General features: G+C 36.6%; 1 protein-coding gene across 10 annotated transcripts; it reads right to left on the bottom strand.

The window, feature by feature from the left end:
• Nucleotides 1–121: 121 nt before the first annotated feature.
• Nucleotides 122–21,993, bottom strand: LOC105051068 (uncharacterized). Of its 10 annotated transcripts, XM_073243380.1 has the most exons (4): nucleotides 20,792–21,993; nucleotides 18,965–19,533; nucleotides 18,766–18,883; nucleotides 823–1,296 (listed from the first exon to the last, which is right to left on the bottom strand). In XM_073243380.1, exon 1 carries the CDS (start codon nucleotides 21,827–21,829, stop codon nucleotides 20,879–20,881), a length of 951 nt encoding a protein of 316 aa, XP_073099481.1. In that variant the 5' UTR covers nucleotides 21,830–21,993; the 3' UTR covers nucleotides 823–1,296; nucleotides 18,766–18,883; nucleotides 18,965–19,533; nucleotides 20,792–20,878. The 10 variants fall into 10 exon arrangements, with proteins under 10 accessions (XP_019708183.1, XP_073099481.1, XP_073099482.1 ...); XM_073243381.1 differs by lacking the exons at nucleotides 18,766–18,883; nucleotides 18,965–19,533 and adding an exon at nucleotides 19,786–19,823; XM_073243379.1 differs by having other exon boundaries at nucleotides 18,766–19,533.
• Between the last annotated feature and the right edge of the window lie 4,883 nt (nucleotides 21,994–26,876).

Genomic DNA, 26,876 nt, shown 5'->3' with positions numbered 1-26,876 from the left:
TCATAACTATCTAAAATTGCATTTATACAATTTAATATCTGCATGCATTTATTGAATCATGGATCTACATTTAGAAAAATAATTTACAAGAAAATATACACAAATTTATAAAATTACACTTATCTATAAGGATATACGTGCAAAAAGAAATAATTAATTTGACAAAGGATATGTGCAACTGCAAATATTTATAAGGGTATGGAAGCAAAGGTCCATTCTATAAATCATAATTATCTAGCATAGATTTAGTAAATTGTTTGCCATTTTCAGCCGCTCCCCATCTTTCTCATCATCTGTTTGAGGGCGAACCTTGAGAGAATGTCTACGCAACATAAGAAATAAAAGAATACATTAAAAGAGTGAATTTAGAATGAAACAGGGCTTACTTCCTCCTCTGTAAAAACTTTGTATATCACAAGCAGATGGAAGTTAAAAGATACACAACATTAATGACCCAAAAGTTTGACACTGACAAACTATTGAAGTTATTGTCATCATAACGATGAGCTCAGTGTTGGAATCCAAATTTCTAACAGTACAGGAGTTATCACTATCATAACCAAAAGCTTAGAGGTTGAATCCACATTTCTATCCCCATACAGGTGAGATGATTTGAATTCATGAGCTTCTCATTTTGAACTTTCAAGGGCATGTAAGAGCATGAGATCCAATCTATGTACAGCATTTAATTGACACTGACATCACTAATCCATGTAGATCATTGGATATATGCAAATAAAATAAAATATAGTTGGAGAAATTACCACCGGCCTAACCACATGAACAATATTTCTTGTGCTCATCATGCAACAAACATCATCAGAAAAGAAAACACAGCAACTAACTTTGGATTATATAAGACTTTGACAACCGCTGTACCAAGAACAGAACAACAACTGGATTCTGGTCATATGTACACCAAGAAAACATGATGAGGATCAAACCCGGAGAGACGTGAAAACACCACCAAAGATCGATCTGGGGTACAGCACTGGATAATATCAGTTGGGTGTCAGCATCCTCAAAATAGTCAAGCAGAAAACTTTTAAGGCCTTAGTCATGATCCAAACAAAAGAACAAATCAGGTTCACTAACTTCACAGACCAAACTAAGGGCACAGACAATGAGTGCGCAGGACCCAGCTGCAATCACCATGAGATCCTAACTACGCATAGAGCCACCAGCATCAGGACAAGCGTAGGCCCCTGCATGTAATTCTCTCTGAAGGCCATTCATGCTATCCACAATGATCATAGACATCCTTCGTGGAAAAACAATGCAAACATGTGCAACATACTGTGATTCCATGAAGAAAAGGACATATCAAGTATCAGACGTTACATTCTAAGAATCTTACTAGAAAAATCTTCTCATAAAGTAACACACAAGAATTATGTGTCAGTAAAGGTGAAAAACAAGAATAAATAAATAACACTTGAACTCCAGTTTCCTTCTATGCAACTAAATGACACATGCGAAAGGAAATGCATTACCTGCCATGCACTAATAACCAGGATAGATTTTTTTTTTTTCTCAACAAAATTAATGCATCTGAGATGCTGATCAGAAGTGGCAGGAAAATTAGATACTATAAATAAAAACCAGTATGACCTGATGGAGACATTTTCAAGGGTGTAGAACTAGAGGTGGAAGCAGGAAACAAGTGTTGATTTTTCATTTAACCAACACCAGAAGGAAAACAAAGCAAAACTAGGAAACATTTTATAATTGGAGAAAAAAGTTCTAATTAACTGTTAACCAGAAGTTGCTATTACAACTTACTACAGAAGAAAGAGCAGCCATATGGTTATACCTGTAAGCTAGAAATTTTAGCACAAAGATCAAAACATATCAAATGCAAGCAAGATGAAGTATGGTGGATTTAAAACTTTCTTCACGTCCTGTCCCCAGTAGACGCAAGGAACACATGTTAACATGATTATCAATGATGATCATCTCACAAGAAAGAATACATATGAAGAGCAATTTGAAAAAGTTTCTCTAAATGGAAATAAGATTTTGTGCAACATAACATGAACAAAAGGACCATTACCTCGAGTCCCAACTTAAAGCTGTAATCTTTGAATTTTGCCAGAAAAGTTTATTCAAAATCTATAGTAAATATGGCAGACATTCTATAAGCACACGTATGTTGCTAACTTCAGGTGCTACAGTGCCATGGCAAATGTAAGTAGCTATGGCAACACACTCGTTCTTTCCAACTCAACACAAATTTATCTAACAGGAAAAAAAAGGTATAACAAAGGACAGTTCAGTATTAGTTTACAGAAAATTTGGCAGCATTTTAAAGTCTAGAAAACAGTAAACACAATGACCTTCAAGTTCTGGTGAATCGATGATTTCATTGACAAAATTTTCCGGTAGGTGCTTAAAGACTACCATATGGGAAAAATTTGGATATCCAAGTTCATCCCTCATTCTAATCCTAATAATAGAGAGATCAAATAACATTTTAAAACAGCAACTGTTGATATTTCATATAATAAATAGATAGCAGGTAACATGGATTCAATGAGAGACAATAATGCTTTAACCCTCAATCACCATACAACTGAATCTGCCAAGGGAACCTCCTGAATCTACAGAAGAAAAGAAAATCCCTATGCAATTTAAAAGACAGTTTACAAAAATAATAGTAAGGTTTTTACAGCATTCATACACATGGACTTTGTGACTCTGGAAAAGTTTGTGACCCCCATCCAGACTCAGAATTGATTCCACTCTTTAAGTGCACCCAAGAAGCAGATTCTGATCTCTAGTTTTGCCTCCCACCAAATAAGTAATTCAAACTAGCCTCAAACCAATCTATAATTGTTCAAATTAAAACTCAAAAATGTCCAATTGTGCATAGGACTCTCACTGATAATCAAACATGCCACAACCAGAAAGGAGTCATATGCTGGGTTTCTCATTTGTGAGGACTTGTTCTCGAGTCAAAATGTTCTTCTACATCCTCCCTTTTGCTGGAAAAACATAAGCTGCAAAGTAAGAAGAACCTTGCATACGTTAGTGATTTGAGACTACAGAGTTCAAAATCAGAGGTGGGATCTGCCCACATTTGCAAGATGGGCAGCCAAGTATCTGCAGATATATGGTACTTTGCACAGTTGCAACATCAACAATAAACTATATTAACTTATCCTTCAAAAGATCCATAACATTTTGAACACCTGGTTTTTACGCTCTGCAACTTGTCAGCTTTAACCATGAGATGCTCTGCGATCAAGTGAAACATCAACATAAATCACTTTGGTAATCCAAGCTTGTCAAAATCTCCCTTCATAACAATGGACTATTCCACCTTCATTTTGACATCCTTATCATCAGTTAAAATCTGCTGGAATCTTCAGCTCTGCTCATTATCAGAGACCTTCTGAAGTCACATATGCCTAGACACTCATCCTTGCATGATCTCAAATGAAGATTTACACACAAATTTGTTGTTTGTTATTGTTTTGAAAGAAAAAAGTTCGTTTCTGTGAAAACACAATGTCCACTCTTTTTCTTAGCAAGATGCCCAATGATTTTTTCCATGAATCCTGTTCAATACCTGACATGCAAACCAGCTTAAGAACTGTCACCATATTGAATAGAGGCATCAAACATGACCACAAAGCCTGTAGAAATGGCAACAAGAACACATCATGCAATTGCATAACTTTAAAGAAATGATTTTCCACGTATATTTGTAGTTCTTGAGACCATCAAGAAAAAAGCATATGTTGAATCCCTATCTTATTCTGTATGTAGGACTTGGCAGAAATTAACTATTACACCTTCTTGAATCTTTGGCACGGAGTTAAGATTTTAAGCAAAATTGAGGCACAAAAAGTACTAGTCCCAGGTTAGTAAAAATACACCATGCATTACCTACCATACCAACACTTTGTACCAGAGAGCATAGCTTGGGCCTGCTTGCACCCTTGGCCTTGGTATGGCCATTTTTAGCCCCCCAACTTGAGCATAGTACTTTTAAATGCTCGGATCATCCTTATTTTATGTGTGCTAAAGCTTTTTTTTGCTATTTAACATGTGTTTCATAGTGTAATATGTATTTCACATAACTAAAAAAAAAAAAAAAGAAAAAGAAAAACTATATGTGTTTCATAGTGTAATATGTAATTTCACATAACTAACTTAAGAAAAATTGCAAAACTATATTTATGCATTTTACAGTTTATATAATGACCGATTCTTCAAATCTGGCACTTGGAGAGCATTCCAATGCCTCTCACTACCTTGTGGGGTGGTATTATATTTATCCATCTTGACACCAAGCTGTTCAGATTAGATCAGCCTTGGTCCAGCAAAATATGAGGGGTTCAGGCCCGGTTTGAAGATAGTGAGTGGGGCATATCAAGGCCCCATATACCAGTTCAAGACTTGTGTGGCATGTACAGGTCAATACACTGAAAAAAAAAATTTAAACCTTTAAAGTGTAAATGTGCATTGAGCCTGGTCTTTCAATTAGCTTGTAGTTTCATTCTTATAACTGAATAAATCCCCATTTCTACCCCTGCCCTTCATAGTGACAGTGTTATAGCCAAACTGGCACATCCATGCAAGTACTCTATAACTCCACACTCAAAGTTTGAACAAGAAGAGTCCGTCTCCCTCTCACACACATTCTCTCTCTCAAACACCTGACTCCATACACGGATAATTGACGATCCCATTTACCACCTTTCAAATCTATTAATCCTGCCTGATCCCCTCAGGACTCATGTTAACCCACAATTCCTTTTATTCTGCTCATGATCTTATTTTCTTTAAACCAAGAACACCCACCACCACCTTGCTTATCATCTTAATCATCACGTCCACTAAAACCTAAAAGTCAATGAAACTATCTAGATTTTTTTAAAAAAATAAATCTAATTTAAATTTCTCTCTCACATGCAACATACCGTAGAAAGATATGGACTTGATTCTAAAACATTTCTGCATGATTAAAGATTTTAATAATATGTCCATGAGAGCTTAAGATGAAACATGCTGGCATTGGATCTGTATAGGCAATGCTATGTGGACATGTGGATTTTTACAGTGGAAAATTCTGTAATTGTGTAAAATGCTCAACATAAGAACCTGAGTTTTATCTGATTGTTCATGTTCTGCCATCATTAAGGTGAGAGAATAGATATCATAACAAATTATCTGCACTGCAAGTTCAAAACGAGTTGAGAAAAGATGAGAAATGTGCAGTGGAATTCTTGCTGTCTACCTGTACACGCTCAGATTTAAATGTACAATGAAGTGTAAGAGCTTGTGGTAACCTGATGAAATTATAAAAACATGATGAAGACTTCAAATGTAATTGGGAGTTTGTGCTCTTGGGTCAAGTAACAAAACCAATGGATTACTTAGTCAATATAATAAAAATCTGCATCATATAGCACGTATTGTTTATTTTCCCAATAAACAATAGACAAATTTGCTGCTATTGGATATATTTACACCTCCTTGAGAATTGTTTCCAACGAAACAAACATGAGAATCGATAAACGAATGTGCAAGAAGCATCAAACATTGTTTCACATTACAAGCAAAACTTGTAAAATAAAAATACTGTAATTCTGTCCTTGATAATTTGGGATCTCTGTTCACACTCCATTATCACTGGGAGTCAGAGCGAACCAACTTATGACTACTGACAGTGCTGCTATATGTTATAAATTGATGAGTACGGCACATGAAACCATGAAATTTTGTCTCAAAAATACTGTAAACAAAAATACTGCAAACATGCTCGTTCTTTTGACCTTTTATCATATTTTTAATTTGGTGATAATCATTAAGGTGATAACCAAGCATTTGTTCCAAGCATTTCATCTATAGAATACAAAACCAGTACTTGACAAATTCTAATACCCTTTTGTCCTTCAAAAACTCATGAAGCAGCTTTCTTGGAGTTATCAAAGCTAGGATGGTGAATTGATTCACGACCCTGCATGATAGAACTCAATGTAGTAGCTTTTGAAACCAATCTTAACAACTTGGGCCCTCACAAACCAGAAACTGCCAACAAACCTGTTCCCCTCACAATGGTGCTTAATATGGAGTCAGGAAGGTTGCATCAAAAGGGTTAAGAGGGCTTCTAGCAAAGCTTTATAATATGAGTTATAAATATATCATCAACCCTCGCGCAGATTGTCAGTGCCATTGGTTATTCAGCTCTCAGTCTCCAATACTCTTAACCGTAAGAACCACCTTCATTTTCATTTCACCTTTAGGGCCCGTTCTTTTGCGGGTAAAAGATTTACCCAGGAAATAGTATTTTTCTGGTTAAGTATTTCACAGACAATATTTAGACAGGAAAATAATTTATCCATATTCTTTTGTGCATAGAAAAATGACTCGAAAATCTGTTATTCATGTTCTTTTATATTACTATTTTTCTAGGTAAGTTATTATGATCTATTCATATTTTCCATAATACCCTTTATTATATAAATATTACTATATATATTATATTACATTATAATATTATATTATATTGTTATATAAAATATTAGTATATTATATTATTTTATTATTATATATTATTATAGTATAATATAACATATATTATATTATTATATTATTATTATAATATATTATAGTATATTATAATATATTATACTATATTATTATATTAGTATAGTATTATATAAATATATATATATAACATATTATATTACTATATTATAATATATTATATTATTATATTGTTGTATGTTATAATATTATTATATTATATTATTATAATACATTATATAAATATTATATTTACTATTATAGATTATATTATATTATATTTTTTATTATAATATAAATATTAATACATTATATTATTTTATTATTATATATTATTATATTATATTATATTATAATAATATTAATATCTTATATTAATATTATATAATATTATTATACATAATAATATATTATATTATTATTGTTATATTATTATTATTATAATAAAATTAAGGATATATTAAGAATGAATTAAAAAGGTCACTTTCCCACTTGATGGGAAAATGATTTAACCACCCCCTAAATGGGTAAGATTTTCCTTCATTTCATGGATAAATGTTACCGTAGGAAAGTAATTTATCCATCTTGAAAAGTGTAAAAATATGGGTAAGTTGGTTAACGGGAAACTTGACCAACTTTCCTATAATATTTATCCACAAAAGAACAAGCCCTCAAGTAAGTTTGTTTTCCTTCAAGCAATTTGTACCATCATGGCTTCCCAAAATAACAATGGCACACCGCATCACATGCTTACCTGTAGAGACCACACATTGCTTGCAAATCTCTGCTGTGTCCTGTCATGAATTTGTCCAAGCAATTTGATAGAATATTTTACTCATTTTCTGGACTATGCAGTCACAATGTCTGCCATTGATAAAGCTTATTATTCTTCTCACCTAATATTCCAAAATAATCTTACACAATAAGTATAGGCTAGTGACTTTTAGCACATATATGGCCCTTCTGCAACTCAAAGTTGGTCTTCACACAAACAAGATTAATCCTGGTCCTATGAGTATCGTCCACTTCTTCACACTCAAATAACTGGTCTGGCTTATTATATGCTTACCTATGTCATCCTCACATGTATTTATAAGTTTACTTCAAGGGCAATCAATATAAGAACATTCCACTTTATCCCACTGGTAGCGCTTGTTCTATTTTCAGTCAGAAGGCATGTCTTTCTCCTCTGTAGTGATGTTGCACGAACTGAGTAATAATCCAGAATAAGTGGAAGTTTGCCTCAGATATAGCTTTCATCTATTATCTGGTATTCGGCACTGTTTGCAGTCAACAACCATACAGCTGCAAATACAGCTAGACTGCTACTATACAAGCTTGCTTGCACTGGAAAAATTGATTTAGTCCTGCCATGTCTCCCAAATGCTTCCTCATCCTAATTAGATTGAATGTTTTTGCTGTTATTAGTTTCTTCTCACACTATTTAATGTAACAAGTTAATGTGCTTGATCTGAAGGCTGGTTTCTTGAATTGTTTATCAACTTTTTTCTGTTTCCAAATACTTCATCCATAGTCCAAAAGACAAATTTTCTAATTTGCTTGTATAAGATAGCCAGGAAATCACACAAACGTTGGCTCTGTCAAATCTATGTAAAGTGTCAAATTTGCCAAGCTAATTTAGTTCAAAGAAGATGGAGCATCAGGATCTAAGATCAAAATCTGCTTGCTATTACAAAATGATAACCTACAGCTGCACCTGCATGTATATAACATTATAAGGGTCACAACAATGTATGAAGGTTTACAATATCTTTTGGCATGTTCACATATTTGGAAAATCCGAATGCCAATCAACCAAACTATGAATTTTTATCACACATGATCATGAAAATCCAGAGAATCATTCTACAAGTAGTTATTTCACTCCAGAGATCACTGATATTTTTTATGGCAGTCTCAAGGATAACAAAATTCTATTCTGTAAGCCATCTCTAAAATACCTGGGCTTTGTGGTTAATACCAGATCAACATTGGTATTACATCTGTCCAATTATTCAACATCTGTGGTCAATTTCTGGAAAACATATTTAAATTTAATATTATTTCGCTCTTTAAAACTCACTTCCTCCGGGTTATTATCAATGGAGAAATGTTGAAGTGCTTTTGCTTCTCCCATTTCTTCGTAATACATTACCAGTAAATGCAATGATAGTACAAATAGTCAATTAAACATGCAGAAAGATTTTTTAAAAAAAAAACAAGAAATTGCAATGCTGGATCAGCACACAGTTAATTTTGAAATCAGATCACCAATCAAAAGCAATTCCACATGGTCTTTCTAAAATCATTACTCATGTACCAATATTATGCAATTGTAACATATGACAACTACATCTGCATAGTCTGTTGCTGACTTGGACTCTCCTCCAATATCTAGCTGCTGAACCTCTACTATATCAAAATCTTGACATCTTCCTTTAGAATTGCGATAATAAGCCCATCAAAACCAATTGACCTCTCTCTCTCTCTCTCTCCCCCCACCCCCCCCACGCCAACAAGGAGTTTTGACTATACTGTTTCCATCTTGCTACTCATTACCCGTCCCATTAACATAACCCCTTCTGCACAATTTTATCTTTCCAACTAGTAATAGTCTAAAAAATCACATCATTATCTCATTTGAGCCAAAGAGCAATGATTTTGTTCAATCAGATGCCTCAATAACAATAAAGTTCATGTGAACATTCTTCCAAAAAAAAGGAACGAAATAAAGAATTTAAAAAAAAATATTTACCATTCAACTTGCTCTTGATGCCCCTTCTTGTTTTAAATCCAAATACATATCAATGTCAAGATTCAAAACTCCTTCCATTCATTCTAAAAGTTGATGCTCAGGCTTCTATTTCTAAAAGATAGTTTTCAAGAATTAACTTCATTTCTAGCTTTTGCATGGCCTTATGAGTAGAAAAAGGATACCTGGTGTTGTTGCATATTGTAACCATAACCATCAGCCCTTATCAGAACTATTTGGAGTCAGCTTTGATATTTAGTGATAAACGTAGATGTTATTTCAAGCTGGTGTTGCATGGACTCACCAAATATAAAGTACTGAGTTGCATTCCATTTAAACTTAAAGGCTCCCATCTTTCCACCACAGGTTCCACTATCTATGGGATCCAGACGAGATATCTCTAGCTTTAAACACTACTACTCAAGATGCACTAAGTGATGACTAGCAATGAGAACATCAAGCAATTCCCTGGCCTTGGTCCAATGTCATAAGATTTTATTTTATATTAATTAAAGCCCATTATAATGATCCAGTTTGGATAATCCACCTACCTTACCAATAAAACCCCGAAATGACACCAGAGAAAGTTACATTTCTTCAAAGTATCAAATAGCTTACCTAGAAACTCTCTTTCTAATCCATTCTAAATATTTATAGACCCTATTGAGACACCAAACATGACTATCACCTTTCTTCTAAAACAAAGACAAAAGAATAGCATTTATAACTAATATGGGGAGGAAAATCCTACCTCGGTTGAAGCTGGCATACAGGAGCCTCAATCCTGCCCGACCTTAGTTATGACCAACCCGAGATATCTTCAAGATTGATCTAAGCTGACATTTCACGAAAGTTTTATACTTGATGTTGTTGCCCGACTTACACCAACTAGGAAAATCCCAGAATTTGCGTCACAGCTTGCCATGAGCGGATAAGGAAGAAAATAACGATGTACCTCTTCAAATAAAATAGAAAATAATAGACATATTTTGCCCAATACGGCAAAACTAACAATCTGATTTTCCAAATTCCTCACAGCACTTCCACCTCTTATATAAATAGAAGGCCAAAGAGGACCCTTAGTGTATGCAATCACTGCTCTCCCAACAACTTGCTCCTCCTTTGTTTTCTAGTTTTCTAACTTGAGCATTGGAGGGTTCTCACCGGAGCTAACTTCAGTCAGGAACTTATGTTCAAGACGCCGCCGCCCAACACCAGCCGCATCTTTTATCTGACCGATCCAACCTCCATCAAAAGATTAGCGGCAATAAATTGGCGTTAGGAGGGCGCGAATCTCCGACCTTGTGGTGTAGGAGAGAGAGCATCATTAGTTCCACATTGGTTGTCAATTAAAAGAAACTCTGGCTTATATGGAATGAAACCTTCTTTCCCCCATGAAGCACCTTTTGAAGGACAAAACTGTGAGGCCCCGTGCCATAAAGGCCAGAAGCCGAAGTGAACAATACATAACATACATGGGAGCAAAGACCGATCCGCTTAAGCCACAAGCCCTTGACCGCAACATTGATGCCCACCGTGGGGCCGATGTGCCTCAACGGACTATGGTGCACCTTCCGCAACTTTGTCCGGAGTCTTCTTTGACTAGGGAGCTATGTTGTGGTGTAGGAGGGAGGACGTCATTAGTCACATATTGGTTGTGAGTCAAGGAAGACTCTGGCTCAAGGTCCACTGCACCGGTATCGGACCCTGTATCGATGGCGGATCGATACGGTACGGTATCGATACCGTATCGTACCGACACACGGTACGCTTCGACGTACCAATTCGGTTCCGGTACAAATTTTTTTTTTGTTTTATTTCTTTTTTTTTGGATGTTCAAATTATTAATTTATAAATACAACCCCCAAATTACATTATATTGCATATTATTGATATATTTGGATTTAATTTTTGAGTTCGATAGCGGTATAGGGATTCTTGATCCAAAATTTCAAATATATATTTATTTACATTATATTACAACTATATCATCCTAAAATTTAAAAAAAATATATAAATGTGCATTAAAATATATCTAAACTTTTAAAGTATAAAGCATAAAAAATAATATACTAACCTCAAGATCTACTCTGCATTTAATATTTCATCGAGTATCTATGACACTTGTAGATATCTGAATCATTAGCATAATCTAAAGAAACATCAGTCCAACCTTCTAACCAAGATGCACTGTACTCCTGAATATTTGTCCCATAAGACATCCTCTCTGAATTATAAGACATCTCAGATCTCTCACTCAAACTCTGGCTCTGAGAAGTATCCTCGGAATGATGGTATGGTTGTGAAGGAGCCCATCCGAATATGCCGGTAGCAAAATCTGATCCGTAAAATGCTCCAGACTGCATAGGATAGTAACCACTAGAAGACGATGTCTCGGATGCACCATATCCATATGGATCGTAAGATGGCTGCAGATAATAGAATCCATAATACGAGGATGACCCAGATACATCCATGAACTCTACTCCATGTGCAAGATCGTCTGCAGCTGCATTGTGTGCTAGACGATCTCTAAGAGCCCGTCGTCTATATGAAATCAGCTCCCCACGATCTTTACCGACTCGTCCACCATGGACTATCTTGTGTGGCATGTATAAATTGAAACTCACCGATGAATCGAATATCACCCTGCGACTGTTTCATAAGCAGTGATCTCCTGTCCTCCAGTTCCTCCTTGATCATCAAATCCATGACTACTACTACCAGTATCATTATCATTCTCTCTGATCTCCGAATCTGAGCCAGATAGCTTCTGTACTCTCGAGAGTGGTGCACGTGCAACTATCTTTTCTTTTCTCCCTTTGTGCCTCTCTATGATTGAGTTTTCTGTGATTGAGGATGGATGTCTTCTTGCTGACTGCCGACCTCGTCAAAATATCTGTCGCTCGAACCTTTGCGAGAAAGTATCGGACATCGAGTCATATGATGAATGAGTCTCCTGTGTTCCCTCAGGCTGTGGCTGATCAGCTGGAACCTTATGTGAAATATTTCTTTCTGTCCATTGCCCTGGATCCACCCTGATCTTCCTAGCTACCACACTGGTTGGTCGTGAAGGGAACCCCGACTCATCAAGCTCTAGCTCCTGCTGCTGACCTGCAAGCCATCCGATAATCGGATCATCGTCCTCGTCAGCATAATCATATAGTATCGAATCAGTGTACTTTAATTGTATTTCCTTCTGAATGTATTTTAGCCTTAATCTCAGATTATAGTGAACATATACAAAATCGTTGAGATATTTTTATATCAGACGATTTTTCTGTCTGCTGTGGATAAAGGACGAAAGTCGATCAATTGCGCTCTCAGCCACTAGCAGAGATTGTCTGAAAAAAATATGGACAACCACACCTCTCAAATGTTCTGCGAACATTCTAAAATCAATCCACCATTCAGCTGCAAAAACAAAATTACATATCAAATTTTATGATATTATTAAGCAAAATTACATATCAATCTATGATGCTCATTATTTATATGTAATTTATCTGGATTCATCTACTTTTTGCTTACGACAGTTGATGAGACTCCAAAGCTGTCTGATCCCTCTCTAAACTGTTTCGTCTGTAAAAAAATATATTTATTAAATTTATAAATATATCATTGAGTACAGATCGAATTCAGTTGAATAATCACATCTGTTTTAAACTAGTATACCTCTTGCAGACACAACAATATGATTTTTGGATCGGACACCATCTTATATATCACATTACGAAGAGCAGCAAAAAGTTCGTTATCCATATCTATCCCAGGAATGATATACTGGAATCTCGAATTTAAATAATAAGCTATAGATAAATTCCATAATTGATTAAGTACACTTTTACAAGCATAAGAAAAAAATATTTTAAAATATTCTTGAATCCGTGCTTACCGGTTAGATGCAAATTTCTATCCATCTGATAGTCCCAACGGGGCTCAATAATATTAATGAATTCTTGAGTATGCTTCGGATCATTCTCACTGATCTGTTTCTTTATCCTCTCCATTATGTAATATAAGAAGCTCATCTGAACGTACCTTTCACTATCCACGATATGAAGTACCTCATATAATAGCTTAATAACTTTCACTATCTTCTCAGCCCGCTGTCAGAATGACTGACTCGTCATCAAGTTCTCCACATGACTTCCATCAGTGCCGACCCTCGCATATCTGTTCTTCTGTCACTCGGCACTAACAAACATCTGACGTAAGGCTGCTTTCTTCTGAAGAAGACTATCAAGTGCTATGTAGTTGGTAGTAAATCGTGTGATATCCGATCTTAAAATCTCTCCCAGTATACGTCTGCATCAATGAAAGAACCCATGTGTGATTGTAGATGAATCTAATAATAGTCTGGGCAATCTCCACTACCTGCTACACCCTACGAATCTTCTCAATATCTATCAGTATAAGATCAATGTAATTTGCAGCACATGGGGTTTAGTATATTTGCGGTCGCTGCTCCATCAACAACTCTCCGACAGCTTTATATTGTGATCCATTATCTGTGATGACCTGCATGACATACTGCTCACCCACTGAGTCAATCACCTCCTCCATCAGACCAAAGATACATATGGCATCGTGCATCTTATCTGAAGCATCAATTGATTTGTGAAAAAATATTTTTCCATCACAGTATATCAAAAAATTAATGATGCTCCGTCTAGTAGGACCGATCCAACCATCACACATCATTGTCAGTCCGTATATAGGATATTTACTCTTGTAAAAAGCAATCCATCTCTGCAAATCCTCCTTATTACTGTCAAGAAGCTGACTATAGATGTTCTTAGATCCTGACGGATCTACACCCTGATCAGCAGTCTCTATGACTAAAATAGCAGATCGACAGTAAGAATTGTCTGTTGCATTTGCTAAAATATGGCTGAAATGAAACCATAATCCAATAGCTCGTCACATATTCTTCATCTTATCTTTTTTCACCATTGTGTCAATCCTCTGCTGCTTTGAATCCTTACTGAAAAAAGCATATGGATCCAAATCATGGATGGTGTCTCCTATTGGAATATCTCCGGAGGACCTCTTACTGCCAAAAGCTCCTAACAAAAATGACATGCCGTGTCTGCTCCCTCTACCATCGGACTCTCTGACTGAGGTAGTCCTCCTGAACTCAAATTCTCTCCCACCGATCGCTAATCCAGACCCCGATTCGTAGCATGATGGTTCAAATCGCTCTCTGTACCTGACCATCTCCTCCTGTCGGTACTAATCAGCCAAGCTCGTCTGAATAACAGCCTCAATCTGTGCCTCCTCATCATCTGGAGCGGAAGCCTCCTCTGACTCTCTAGAGTGACAAGAAGGCGGCTCTGTAGCTGGACGATCCACTTCCATCTTTTTCTACTGTCCTTTTCTTCACTGCTTTCGAATCAGCAAAATACTTTTTCATCAACTGTCAGACCTCTTGCTGGTATTTCCAACACATGGATACATCAGGATAACCACCAGCCAGCTGCTGCTTCAACCTAGTCATCCCTCCTCCTTTGAACTCTGTGTTGCACCATTTGCATCTCCAATAATGCCGAACCGAGAACATCTCATCATGATCCCAACCAATATCACGCTCTGAATCTTTCTTCTTACTCATTTCTGCAAGTATAACAAAATACGACAGTTTTATAATTATTAAAAAATATTATATATAAATTAAAAACTTATAAATTCAAAAAAATATGTTATATGCTTCAAATAATATTTTTGAATTAACTGTAATATAATACTAATTTTATATGTTTTTTATTTGATAATATTTTTTATTATTTAAATAATTACAAAACTATTTTTAATTTCAAAAATTTCAAAAAAAATCGAGGTTAGGTTCAAGTAGCTTGATTGCTTGAATCATTCTAAACATCATTCTGAAACTTTAATTTTTTTTAATTTATTTTTTTAATATTTTTTTATGAATAAATATATATCAAAAAATATATAATTAATTAAAGTCAACGAATGTCATGCTCTGAATTTTTTTTCTTACAAATATTTGCAAGTATAACAAAATACGGTAGTTTAATAATTATTAAAAAATATTATATATAAATTTAAAAAATTTTAATAATAATTTTAAAACTTATAAATTCAAAAAAATATGTTATATGATTCAAATAATATTTTTGAATTAACTAAAATATAACACTATTTTTACATATTTTTTATTTAATAACTTTTTTATTATTTACATAATTATAAAAAAAATTTTAATTTCAAAAATTTCAAAAAAAAAATTTGAGGTTAGATTTAGGTAGCTTGAATCATTCTAAACATGATTCTAAAACATTGATTTTTTTATTAAATTTATTTTTTTAATATTTTTTTATGAATAAATATATATAAATATTTAAAAAATATATAATTAATAAAAATTAACAATTTTAGTATCATCATGTAGATCTTCCAAAAATCTATCACATATGATCAAATTATATCAAAATCACAAAATTTTGGCATGATTTTCTCTTATTTTCATACTTCTTCGTTCTTATCCTTTTTTAACAATAAAAATATAAAAAATAAAATATTTACTAAAAGAATAATACATTATCTTACTTTCAATCAAAAATCAGCATCTCCTCGAACCAATGATGCAATTTGAAAAAAAAATTCTTTTTTTTCTTATGTTTTTGACGTCTCGTTGAGTCTGCGATGCCTTAGGAGTTCTCTGAGAGCTCTCGACTCTCTCAGAGAAGACAACCCACCTGGGCTGTCACTAAAAGACAATCCAAGCCCCACACCACTCCCCCCACTCCCGCACCCTCTTTTTCCATATATGTCGGTACGGTTTGGTTCAATGCCGAACCGAACCGTACCAGTCCATACCGCCCAATTTTGGACGGTATGGAGCCGAATCATACCGAACCGCTCGGTTTGATGCAGTTCGGATGTTTTTTTAAAAAAAAAGACGGAACCAGATCGGTTGGCCGTCGATCTGGTTCGGTACGCCCCATACCAGACGGTTCGACCCGATACGGCGAACCTTGCTCTGGCTGATATGGGATGGGACCTTCTCTCTCGTAAGGTATCTTTTGAAGGACAAAACCATGAGACTCCATGCCGCGGTCAGAGACCGTAGTGGACAATCCCTCACATATGCGAGAGCGAAGACCAACCTGCCTAAGCCATGATCCCTTGATCGCAACAATAACTAAAGATTTAAATCTTCATTGCAAGAATTTGTTAACTTGGATATTATACATAAACTAGAGAATTATTTTATATTCAAGCTTTCTTCCCACATTCTTGCCGATCACAATATATTGAATTACAAAAAAATAATAATTTGTATTGATGTACCCATCCAAACCACATCAACTATTAAGTAATGCACATTTCCATTTGTGGCTCTTTGGAACTAGTATAAATAACTCTCCGAAGGGCACATAAATGAACTCAACAAAATACCTTTCCTAAAAAAGGTAATGAAAGATTGAATATGAAATATCAAGTAGCATACTTCCATTAGAAATATCAAGTAGAATACTAGCTAAACAAGATTTCGAAGCAATTTTATTTTTTTGAGTTTTTTAAGGTTTGTCTGCCCAGTTGCTTTTGGCCTCCCACTCTCAATACGTGCAACTTAAAATCCCATAAGATTACAAAACCTTAGATGCCCTTTAAAATATGAACTTGCTTTCGATAAGATTTTACGTTCCGATGGAACGGAGGGTGTCTTGACTATCCCATACTCTTCCCATGAGAAAGAGAATTGGGACAGATTTAGGACACCAAAACCCATCCACGTGGGTAAAGAAGAAGAAAGAGCAAAGAAGGAGAGGAAGAAAAGATGAAAAAAAAATGAAAGGAAAGAAGAAAAAATGGAAAAAAAGAAAGCGAGGAGAGAAGAAAGAGAAAGGAAACGAAATAAGGGAAGGTAGAAGAAAAGAATGAATAGGAGGAAAGAAAGAAGAAAAATGAAGAAAGAAAAAAAGAAAGAAAGGAAATAAAGAGAGAGATAGGGGATATTTACTTAGATTTATGACCGAGACAGCTGTTGGGACAAGACGAGACAGTGGGGTGTTCTATTCTATGGAGAAATTGGGACATCTTCGTCTCACAAGATTTAAAACCTCGTATTCAAGTCTATAATCCTTGTGATCATAGCCTAAAAACTCCTTTTGATGTAAATGTGCCCTCATTACAATTCAAACTACCAGCATATTCCACTAAAACATCACCTCCACCAATCAAACCCTGACTTATGCAATCAAAACAATGGCAATGTGATCATGATCGCCATCATATGCATGACTACAGGCAGACCATCATGCTCCCCAACACCACCTGATTTGAGAGAGAGAAAGATAGTTTGTGCGCGTATGCATGCATGGGTGTATGCATGTATGTGAGGAAGGAGGAAGGGGGGAGCGTGGGCAAGTGATGAAGTGATTTCGAAATAATACTTATAAAACTTGATGAAGTGATTTCGAAACCCAACAACCCTGCTGATTGTTACCTAGATATCGGATTGGTGTCAAGAATCCTAAATAACCAGATATAGAAACTTCGAAAAACTGGCATGAGGAGACCCATTGTGTGAAATTTGCATGTTTCAAAACATGCACAAAAGAATAAAATATTGAGATGATAAGACATTGAAAGAAATAAGCCAAAATTGTCCATCAGTATGTACACAGCACCAGTATTGTCTCTGTTAAGATCACGTGATAGCTGATAGCAAACTATTAAAATCTATTAGATAATGAGAGAAGTAACAATTAAAGAAAAGGAGGAAATGAAGATAATGGATAAATCCACTTTTTGAAGCAGATCATGTAAAGAAATCCAAAAAAGAAAAAAAAAAAAAGAAGAAAAGGTGAGGGGAAGGGGGGTGGGCCGAAGAATAGGAGAATATAAAGAGCGCTTGGGGATGCGGAGGTGAGATACCAGTGCTTTAGATGAAAATTTATAGGAGAAAAGAATATAGAAAGGAAAAGAATGGGTACCAAAGGGAGAGGGAACAAGGGAAAAGGTTTGGAGGAGAAGGGGAGAAATTAGGTATCTGCCCAGTCTTCAACCCTCCTTTCTTCATGGCTTCATCAATTAAGAAGGATAAGAGAGGAGGGAATCCAGCAAGCAACAAGACATTAGTAAGGCACCTGTTCCTTTGCTTTTTCTCTAATGGCTTCTTTATGTTCAGACAAAAGTACTACTGAATTCAAATATTGAAAACATAGGTGCAAGCAAGCATGGACCATTAATACCATACAACACAATATTGAGGCAGCATGCCATATCCAGCATTGCTTGTCTTGATCCCTATCAGGAAATGGCAAAAGAATTTCCAAATCATCATCTCAAGGTAACACTACATCTGCCCTTAAGGTCTCATTACCCTCAAGATAATATCATCAACATATGAAAACATTAAACCCCCTGCAATCAGAAAAAAAATCATAACCAACCGATATGTATTAGTTTATCTCCATATCTATAAGAAGATGAGAATTGCAAACCATATATTACAGGTGCTCTTGCAGAATGAGCTTTCGACTCTTGAACCCTCAAGCATATGAATTGCGTTTTCCAAGATTTCAACTAATTGTGCCACAGTCGAGCATTTCTGTCCAATCACTGCATAGACACAGTACAATGTCTTACTTTCAGAGGTGCCCCTTGAGTTCATTTGCTTTTGGTTTAATATAGTATCAATACCTATAGCAATTTTTCCAGTTTGTCTGTCCCCGATAATAAGTTCTCATCGACCACGGCCTATAAGAATCAGTATCCACTGCCTTTTACCCTGTTTGAAATCTCATGAATATTGCCTATCTCACTAGAAGGTGACTGCATAAAGATAAGAGCATCTGTCATAGCCCTGTTGATCCCTCATAAGACTTAATCTTCTGACAAATGAATGGAAAGTCTCCTCAGATCTTAGACAGAGTAGAAAGTTCTCATCACAACCCAAACTAGCCAAGCTAGAAAAATATAAGGTCACCACAACTAGCAACCACAAAAAAAGAAAAAAAGAAAACAAAAATGATGACAACTTACTAACCTGCCAGACTTCTCTTATTGTTTCTTTTCAAACTCCATGCATATGAAAGTACTACATCATTTCCTAACCCTTTCCACATTCCCGAAATTCTCAGTCCAACATCCAATACTTGATTGGTTGACAAAATTGATGCAGTACCTCTGGTCAATTCCTTATGGTGACTATGCTGTTCCATACAGCTCGAGTACAAACACCATGCCACGCAGACATTTTCGAAGCAAAGCTGCAGATATTTACTCATGAATCATACCCATGACAACTTAATTTTACAGCATTTTATAAACTTCCAAAATTATTCATAGTCACACCTTTCAAAAGTTAATTTCCTATATCTTTTCAAGAAAACCTCAATAAGGAGCTACAAGAGAATGTTACGATCACCAAGCAAATCAACAACAAATACAAAGATAGAGAATAATACAAGGTCCACAGAAAAGTCTGAAAAACTGAATATTAAAAGCCTAGTATTACTAACCTTCTTCACCAACTACGCATGTCCCTAGATCAAGAGTTCTGTGGACAATGTGGGATTTAAAGTAAGGCATGTGCTAGAGATAGTCTGAATAAGCTAAAATATCACTGAAATTATCACATCCTTGGTACAGGAAAATTTTCATTAAAAACATAAAAATACATACACAGAGAGATGTGCGCAACATAAAGTAGGCGCTACTGAATAGAAGAAAATAATGTATTCTTGTACTTCATCTTTTTGTGATCCAGAATGTCATCATAAGATCATTATCCTTTATTTCTAGATTTAGGTTTTTTGATCAATTGATAAGATGTATGAAGGGTTCAGAAAGATGAATGCAAGTCCCAGAGTGAGATGCTTGTCAAACAAGCACTAGATAAAAAATTCAACAGCAACATAATTCAACATTCCCCCCTATCTTGCACCTCCCTTGAATCTATCTGTGTGCATGTTTATGAGTTTATTTTTTATTACTCATATTAAGCCAGTATCATGCTCATGAAGCATGAAGAGTACCATGAGCAAATGAAAAAAAATCAGTTCTAAAAGTTAAGAAACACAAAGTTTGGAATCCAAAGCAGTATCCACATTACCATCCTTAGCATCCACTATGGACGTTAAGATACAGACTAAGGGTTTTAAGATCAGAATTTACTCCTGAAACAATGTATAGCTAAGTTAAGAAGAAAGCATTATTAAGTAAAATGATGTCCATTAATTTCACATTACTCCAGTGATTGACTGGTTGGAACTTCTAATTTCTAATACAAGTTAAACCAATCTCCTCCTCCTCCACTCCTCTACTGAATTTGCTTTTGATCATAAAATCTCTCCTACAACTTCCCACATTATCTACCAAGGACAGCTATTTCAACAATTTGACCAGACAATAGAAGCAGACACATTCAAAACATCCAACAAAATATCATATCTTAAAGCAAGTGACGGTATTAAATTAAGAAAAACTTATATTGAGTGAATTTGTACAAAACAGAGGAACACCAACCAACGATTTCAGGTTTGCAATTCCCATCTTGCCGCCAGTTTTAAAACTTCTCTTTTTCCCTTTCAACAACATTCTTGACGGAAACTCTCAGAAGAAGCCCTTCTTGAGCTTCTGGATGGCACAGTACATCTTCCTTCTTGACCCCACCGCATTGATCCCCATGTCCTTCAAGTCTTCAAGAGTCAGGAATGGTAGCACCTCATCATCCACCTCATGGATCTCGAACACCGGTGCATACCGCCCGAGCCCCAGCTGGTTCAGCCACGACCGGACTCCGCCGTCCTCGTGCCATCCGCACTGTCCATTCTGGTTGTCCCAATCCCCACCGTGGGTCTCCGACGGCAAATCTCCTTCCACCGCATCAGTGAACGGACCCATATCCCTACTGTCCGAAACCCTAACCCTAACCCCCGCCGCCGCTCTCGGACTCTCGGAGTCCTCCCGCCGGAGGCCGCCGAACTCCCGGTACCCCTCTTCGCCGGCGTCATCCCCGCCGCTCGACTTCAGGTCGACGGCGTCCGTTCCCTCCTCGACCTTGGAGGTCCAAACCGACCTCGCCCGCCTAGCGATAGCCCGCCGGGCCTTGGCATCCCGGACACCCCGGCGGATCGCGACGGCGAGGGGCTCCAGGTTCTCGTCGACGGGGAGGAGGACTCGGTCCTCGACGGGGGCGTCGCGGGACTCGTCGGGGCCGAGGGTGGTGAGGGGCCGGGTCCTGGAGAGGGGCTTGGAGGGGTCCCTGGGCGGCGGGGGATGGCGGAGGTGGTGGTCGCCGGCGGCGGAGGCGGAGGAAGAGATCTTCCACTGCTTGCTGCGGCGGGGGTGGGGCTCGGAGGGGATGGCAGCCGGCTGCTCGCCGATGTCGCCGAGGCGGACGCTGGGGCGGCGCTGCCGCTTGGAGCCCGGGACGAGGGTTTCGCCACCAGCGGCGGAGGCGGCAGCGGTGGTGGCGGCGGTGGCCGAGTCGGCGGGAAAAGCGGCGGCGACGGTGGAGACGGCGCCGTTGTTGGGGGCCTCCAGCGGCTGGGGGTCCGCCATTCGAGCTTCGTATAGGGAGCAGGAGAAACGGGGAACCGAAAAGGGGAAACGGATGGAGGAAAAGAGGTGGGGAAGAGCGCACAGTGTCAGCGGCGAGGGAAGGTTGGGGAGATGGAGATCAAGGTGGAGATGAAGTTGGGGATTTTATTTTTTATTTTTTTAATCTTCCTTTCGTTTCTTATCCATATCTGTGGGTGCGGGGGTGGGTTTTGAGAGTCTGGGTTTGTTTGATTTTGGGTTGGGTTCTGAAAACGTGGGTGAGGAGGTAATCGGGATTTAGGTGCTGGATTCTCAGGTGTAAATACTCTTACATTTTTACTACCGGAGAGAGAGAGAGAGAGAGAGAGAGACTTTTTAATCCATTGTATCTATTATTCATTTACTCATAAGACTTTTTTTTTTTTTTTTTTTTTTTTTTTTTTTTTTTTTTTTTTTTTTTTTTTTTTTTTTTTTTTTTTTTTTTGATAAGTAGTCAATATTGGATAGTATGAAATCCAATACACTCAACAAGTTTTTTTTTTTTTGAAACACGTAAAATTTATCAGTGAACAATCAATACAAGCCAGCATCACACTCAGCACAAATTAGAGCAAAGTTATAAATAATTTTGAAGCAAACTCTGAAAAAAATCATAAAAACTAACCTAAAATCTTTAAAGATTTATGATCCAACAGAAAAATCAAGAGATTATAGGTTACATATGTGTTAGCCCATGGTTGAGCCTAAAATTCATGGAACAGCACCAATGTAGACTACACTCAACATCACTTTTTGGGGGTTTAATATCCACAATATCCTAATCCATTTTCATAGTGCTACGTAGAAACAACCTAAGAATTGTGTAGTGCAAGTTATTGGAGTTTAGGATGTGGCCCATCCTTAGCTTGTCCAAATTAAATTCTCAACTAACCTACGCCAAATATTAGGTTTGCAAAGTTTTGCTTGGGCACTTGCCGAATTACCAAGGACTAACTTAGGCTTGGCCAAGCTTATGCCAAGATGTCAAGTGGGGGTAGCAGTAAAAGATTGGATCGGGTCAAGTCCGTGTTGGGTTGAGATGTTAATTTGTTGAGAAAATTATCAAAATCTAACCTAAGACATGTAACATGGCCCCACCTAACCTACTTGATTAATGGGTTGCGTTGGGCCACAGATGACATGATTAACTTGCTAACCTAACTTGACTTGCTTAAACTCACATGATACAATTAAAATAACTCAGGCCCAGTTAATATATCAAGTAATGTTAACCCATTAATTTCATGTTTGATTAATATGTTGCTATATATAATATTTTATAATCATCAACATTTGATTGTATCCATAACAAGTAACATAAAATTTCGTGTCTAAACAATAACATATAATTGTATCCATGAATGGGTTGATATTGGGTCACTTTTAGGTTTAGCACATAAATGTGCCAAACTCACCCAGTTATCAAATGGCTTGAGTACAAGTTAAAGGTTTAAACCCACAACCACCCATATCAAATACCCCCTGTTATGTTGATGTGAGCGTAGCAGAAAAGGAGTTCTGGCAAAACCAGCAGTCTTAAAGCAAAGGCTTAGTTCATGCAAACTATGACTTCTAACTCCATTCTGTCCTTGTGCATGTCATGAGCTTCTCAGGACTAATCTCCTGCAGCAATTTTTCTTTCTGATGTCTTCCTTTCAATGTCTTTGCTTGGTTTCATCAAATATTCAAAAACTTTTAGTTCTTAAGCATATTCCATAATCCTTAATATGTCAATTATGAATCATGAAGCTTGTCTCCAAAATATAGCATCAGCTATTTGGATCTCAGTTTGCTATTCAATTGTTGAGGCCGAATCCAGTAAAATGGAAAGTCTCTCATGAACCATGAGATGAGCCAGGTAATATATTTCGTTTTGTAATACGTATATCTATTAGAAAGTAACTAGTGCGGTGGATTGAATGACATTATTTGTTGTTGGTCCTTTTGACGGTAGGATTTGAATGGATTTTCTGATTTTTTTGATATTGTTTTGTGATATTTTATATTTTGATTTTGGTGGATGTATTCACCCTATATTTGTGTGAGCCATTTGGTTTATTTAAAAAAAAAAAAAAAGAAAAAACCATTGACACAATACATCATAAAATAACTAATTGTCACAGTAATAGTCCCTATTTTGTACAACAACATACAATACACAAACCCTATCACCAACTCAACAGAAACTCTAGAATTAATCTTCCATCTTTAGAAGATCGGCATTCATAACAAAATAAGGTCTCTTCCTCACCCTTGGAGGTATCAATGAAGTATCTTGATTAGAAACAGAGAGCATGGCCAGAGCCTATTGAATTTAGAATACAAAAAGTATCTTGACTGGACTGGGCCTAGGCCCGAACCCATCTCAGGCTTGAAAATTGGGGCCTGCGCTAAGGCTAACTCATTTTGGCCCGAAGTAGGCCCAAGTATTAGGTTTTGGCCCGACCCTTGGTATAGATTTTGAGAAATTCTTTGTACACCGCATCCAGTGCAGAAAAATGCACAGCCTCATCTGATTGAGCCACATAGCCACTATTTTTCAATGTGCATTTCATACATGTAGTTTCACTTTTTCATTTGAAATTTTGAATGACAAAAATATCACACCTCTTCTGAAAATATTATGACATTGGCATCCTATAGCCAAACTATGACTTCCTATACAAGAAGTCATTATTTGGCCATAGGATGTCATAAGAAAGGGTGTAGGCTTAGTAATAGTTCGGGTCAGGTGCAGATTTGAGTCGATCCGAATTCGATCTAATATCCTAGCATTGTAACCTTAACTCAAACTATGACTTGACAGGTCAACACTTTTTTTACTCATATCTTATCCGATTGAGTATCTGATTATCTGATCGGATATTCGCCCCACCTAAATGAGATTTTCTAAATGAAAATAGAAATATTGAACAATACATAGCACATTACCACTTTTCAATCCTTAAGGCCTTAACTAAGCTTAAAGACCATAAGGCCCACATTTCATACAACTAGCTCATATTTGAATAATATATATACATAAGATTGGATCGGGTTTGGATCGGATAATAGGTCGGAGTGGCTGCTACCCGAACTCAACCCGACCCGAGATATAAATTTATCGAGTTCGGGTCGAATCGGATCAAAACCCAATCAACACGTTGACCAACCCGATCCATTAGGGTCAGTTCAGGTTGGGATCTATTTGGATCGAGTGTAATTTCCAAGTTTAGAAGGGAGGAGCATTTTCATTATTTAAAAATTTTATAAATTTTCAATGACGAAAATGCACTTCTCTCTTTATGATTTTTAGAAAAAAAATTATGGTATCTTATACAAAAAGTCATAATTTGATTAAAAGATGTTATAATATTACTACAGAATGTCATAATTTTTTTAGAAGATGAGAGCTAATTTCATTATTTAAAATTTTAAATAAAAAGACAGAATTACAAGTACTAAATGCGCTTCAGAAAGCATCGTAAATTTTCAATGATAAAAATAACCTTCTCTCTTTATGACTTCTAGAAGAAAAATTGTGATATGCTGTGTAGAAAGTTATAATTTGACCGCAGAATGTCGTAATACAGCCGTAGAATATCATAATTTTTCAAAAGAGAAGGAGTATTTTCATCATTCAAAATTTCAAACGAAAAAGTGGAGCTATAGGTATTAAATGCGCATTGGAAAGCGGTGGCTATATAGCCCAATTAGATGAGATGATGCATTTTTTCTATACCAGGTGGGGTGCACAAAGAATTTCCTATGGATTTTATCAAGCTGTGTCAAACTCAAATCAGGTGTCCATTCAAACCCATCTTGGAAATCGTTGGGCTGCTTAGTTTTTGAGCTCAACCAGGCTTTAAAGCCCAAAATACTAGTCTGGGCCTCTTTTGGGGGGCTAGGTAGTTGGGCGCTTGAGCTGGCTTTTCCGGGGTTTCTTTGCATCATTTCATACTTAATCATTATATTTTTTCTAAAGTAGACCTTCCAATTTTCATCATTTTTTTGGATACTTCAACCTAGATCTTAGATTCCCTTCTTGCTATAATTGTCTCTAAGCAGTTCAAATAGTTTGCTTTGTCACTTCTAGCTTTATGTATGCCGATTTTGCCACGCATCGATCTCGTTGTTGTCATCTTGCATGTTTGTAACTCATGCACATGAGATCATGCAAATGACAAAGATCGCCTCAAAAAATTTCATGCACTGGAGAAGGGCATTTCTACTTCATTCACCTTAGTTATTCCAGTCCTCTTGGAGACATTCTTATCTAAGTTTCGTTCTTCGGAATAGAACCGAGGCACTGAAACTATTTTGATTGGGAATCTTAGTCTTTGTTTATCTAGTAGCTCATGTTTATTTACTTCAATAAGTAATTTAGAAAAAATGATTTTCTAGAATTTTTTTCTATCACAACTTAATTACTTTTACATTGAAAAGAATTCTTCAAGTAAATTGGTAAACATTGTTACCCAACATCATATTTTTTCGGTGGAAAACTTATCCAGCATCTAAGAAAAGGAACAATGTCCTAGTTGTATTAACTATAAATCTATTTTCTACATATAGATAATTTATGTAAACCCTACATGAGTTCAGATTAAAGTCACCGATCGGAGATTAAACCTCCAATGCTCATTGACCTAGCTAGAATTCATTTATTTATTGAATCTATGATGTAAAGGATGGCTCTTATGATGTAGCAAAATTATTCGAAGACCGACATAGTGAAATCATGATTTAATCAGAATCTCAGATCAAAATCATCAATCGGAGAATGAACTTGTCGTGGAATGGGCATCGGGGGCATCGAGCCTGAAAGTCCCATACCGGATACAATCAAGAGAGGTATTGTCCGCTTTGGAGCAGAGCCCGGGCCTCTGACCCGATAAACACCCACCCCTCACGGTTTTGCCCCGCAAAAGATGCCTCACGTGGTAGGCTCTCTTGATTGTATCCGATATGGGACTTTCGGGCTCGATGCCCCCGATGTCCATCCCACAACAGTCCCCCCAACAAGGGAGCGTACTGCTGCAGGTAGGGG

This window comes from Elaeis guineensis, chromosome 9 (genome assembly GCF_000442705.2).
Source record: "Elaeis guineensis isolate ETL-2024a chromosome 9, EG11, whole genome shotgun sequence".
Classification (NCBI taxonomy): Eukaryota; Viridiplantae; Streptophyta; class Magnoliopsida; order Arecales; family Arecaceae; genus Elaeis; species Elaeis guineensis.
The sequence above is the reverse complement of the archived record's forward strand: the minus strand, read 5'-3'. Positions and strand labels throughout refer to the sequence as shown.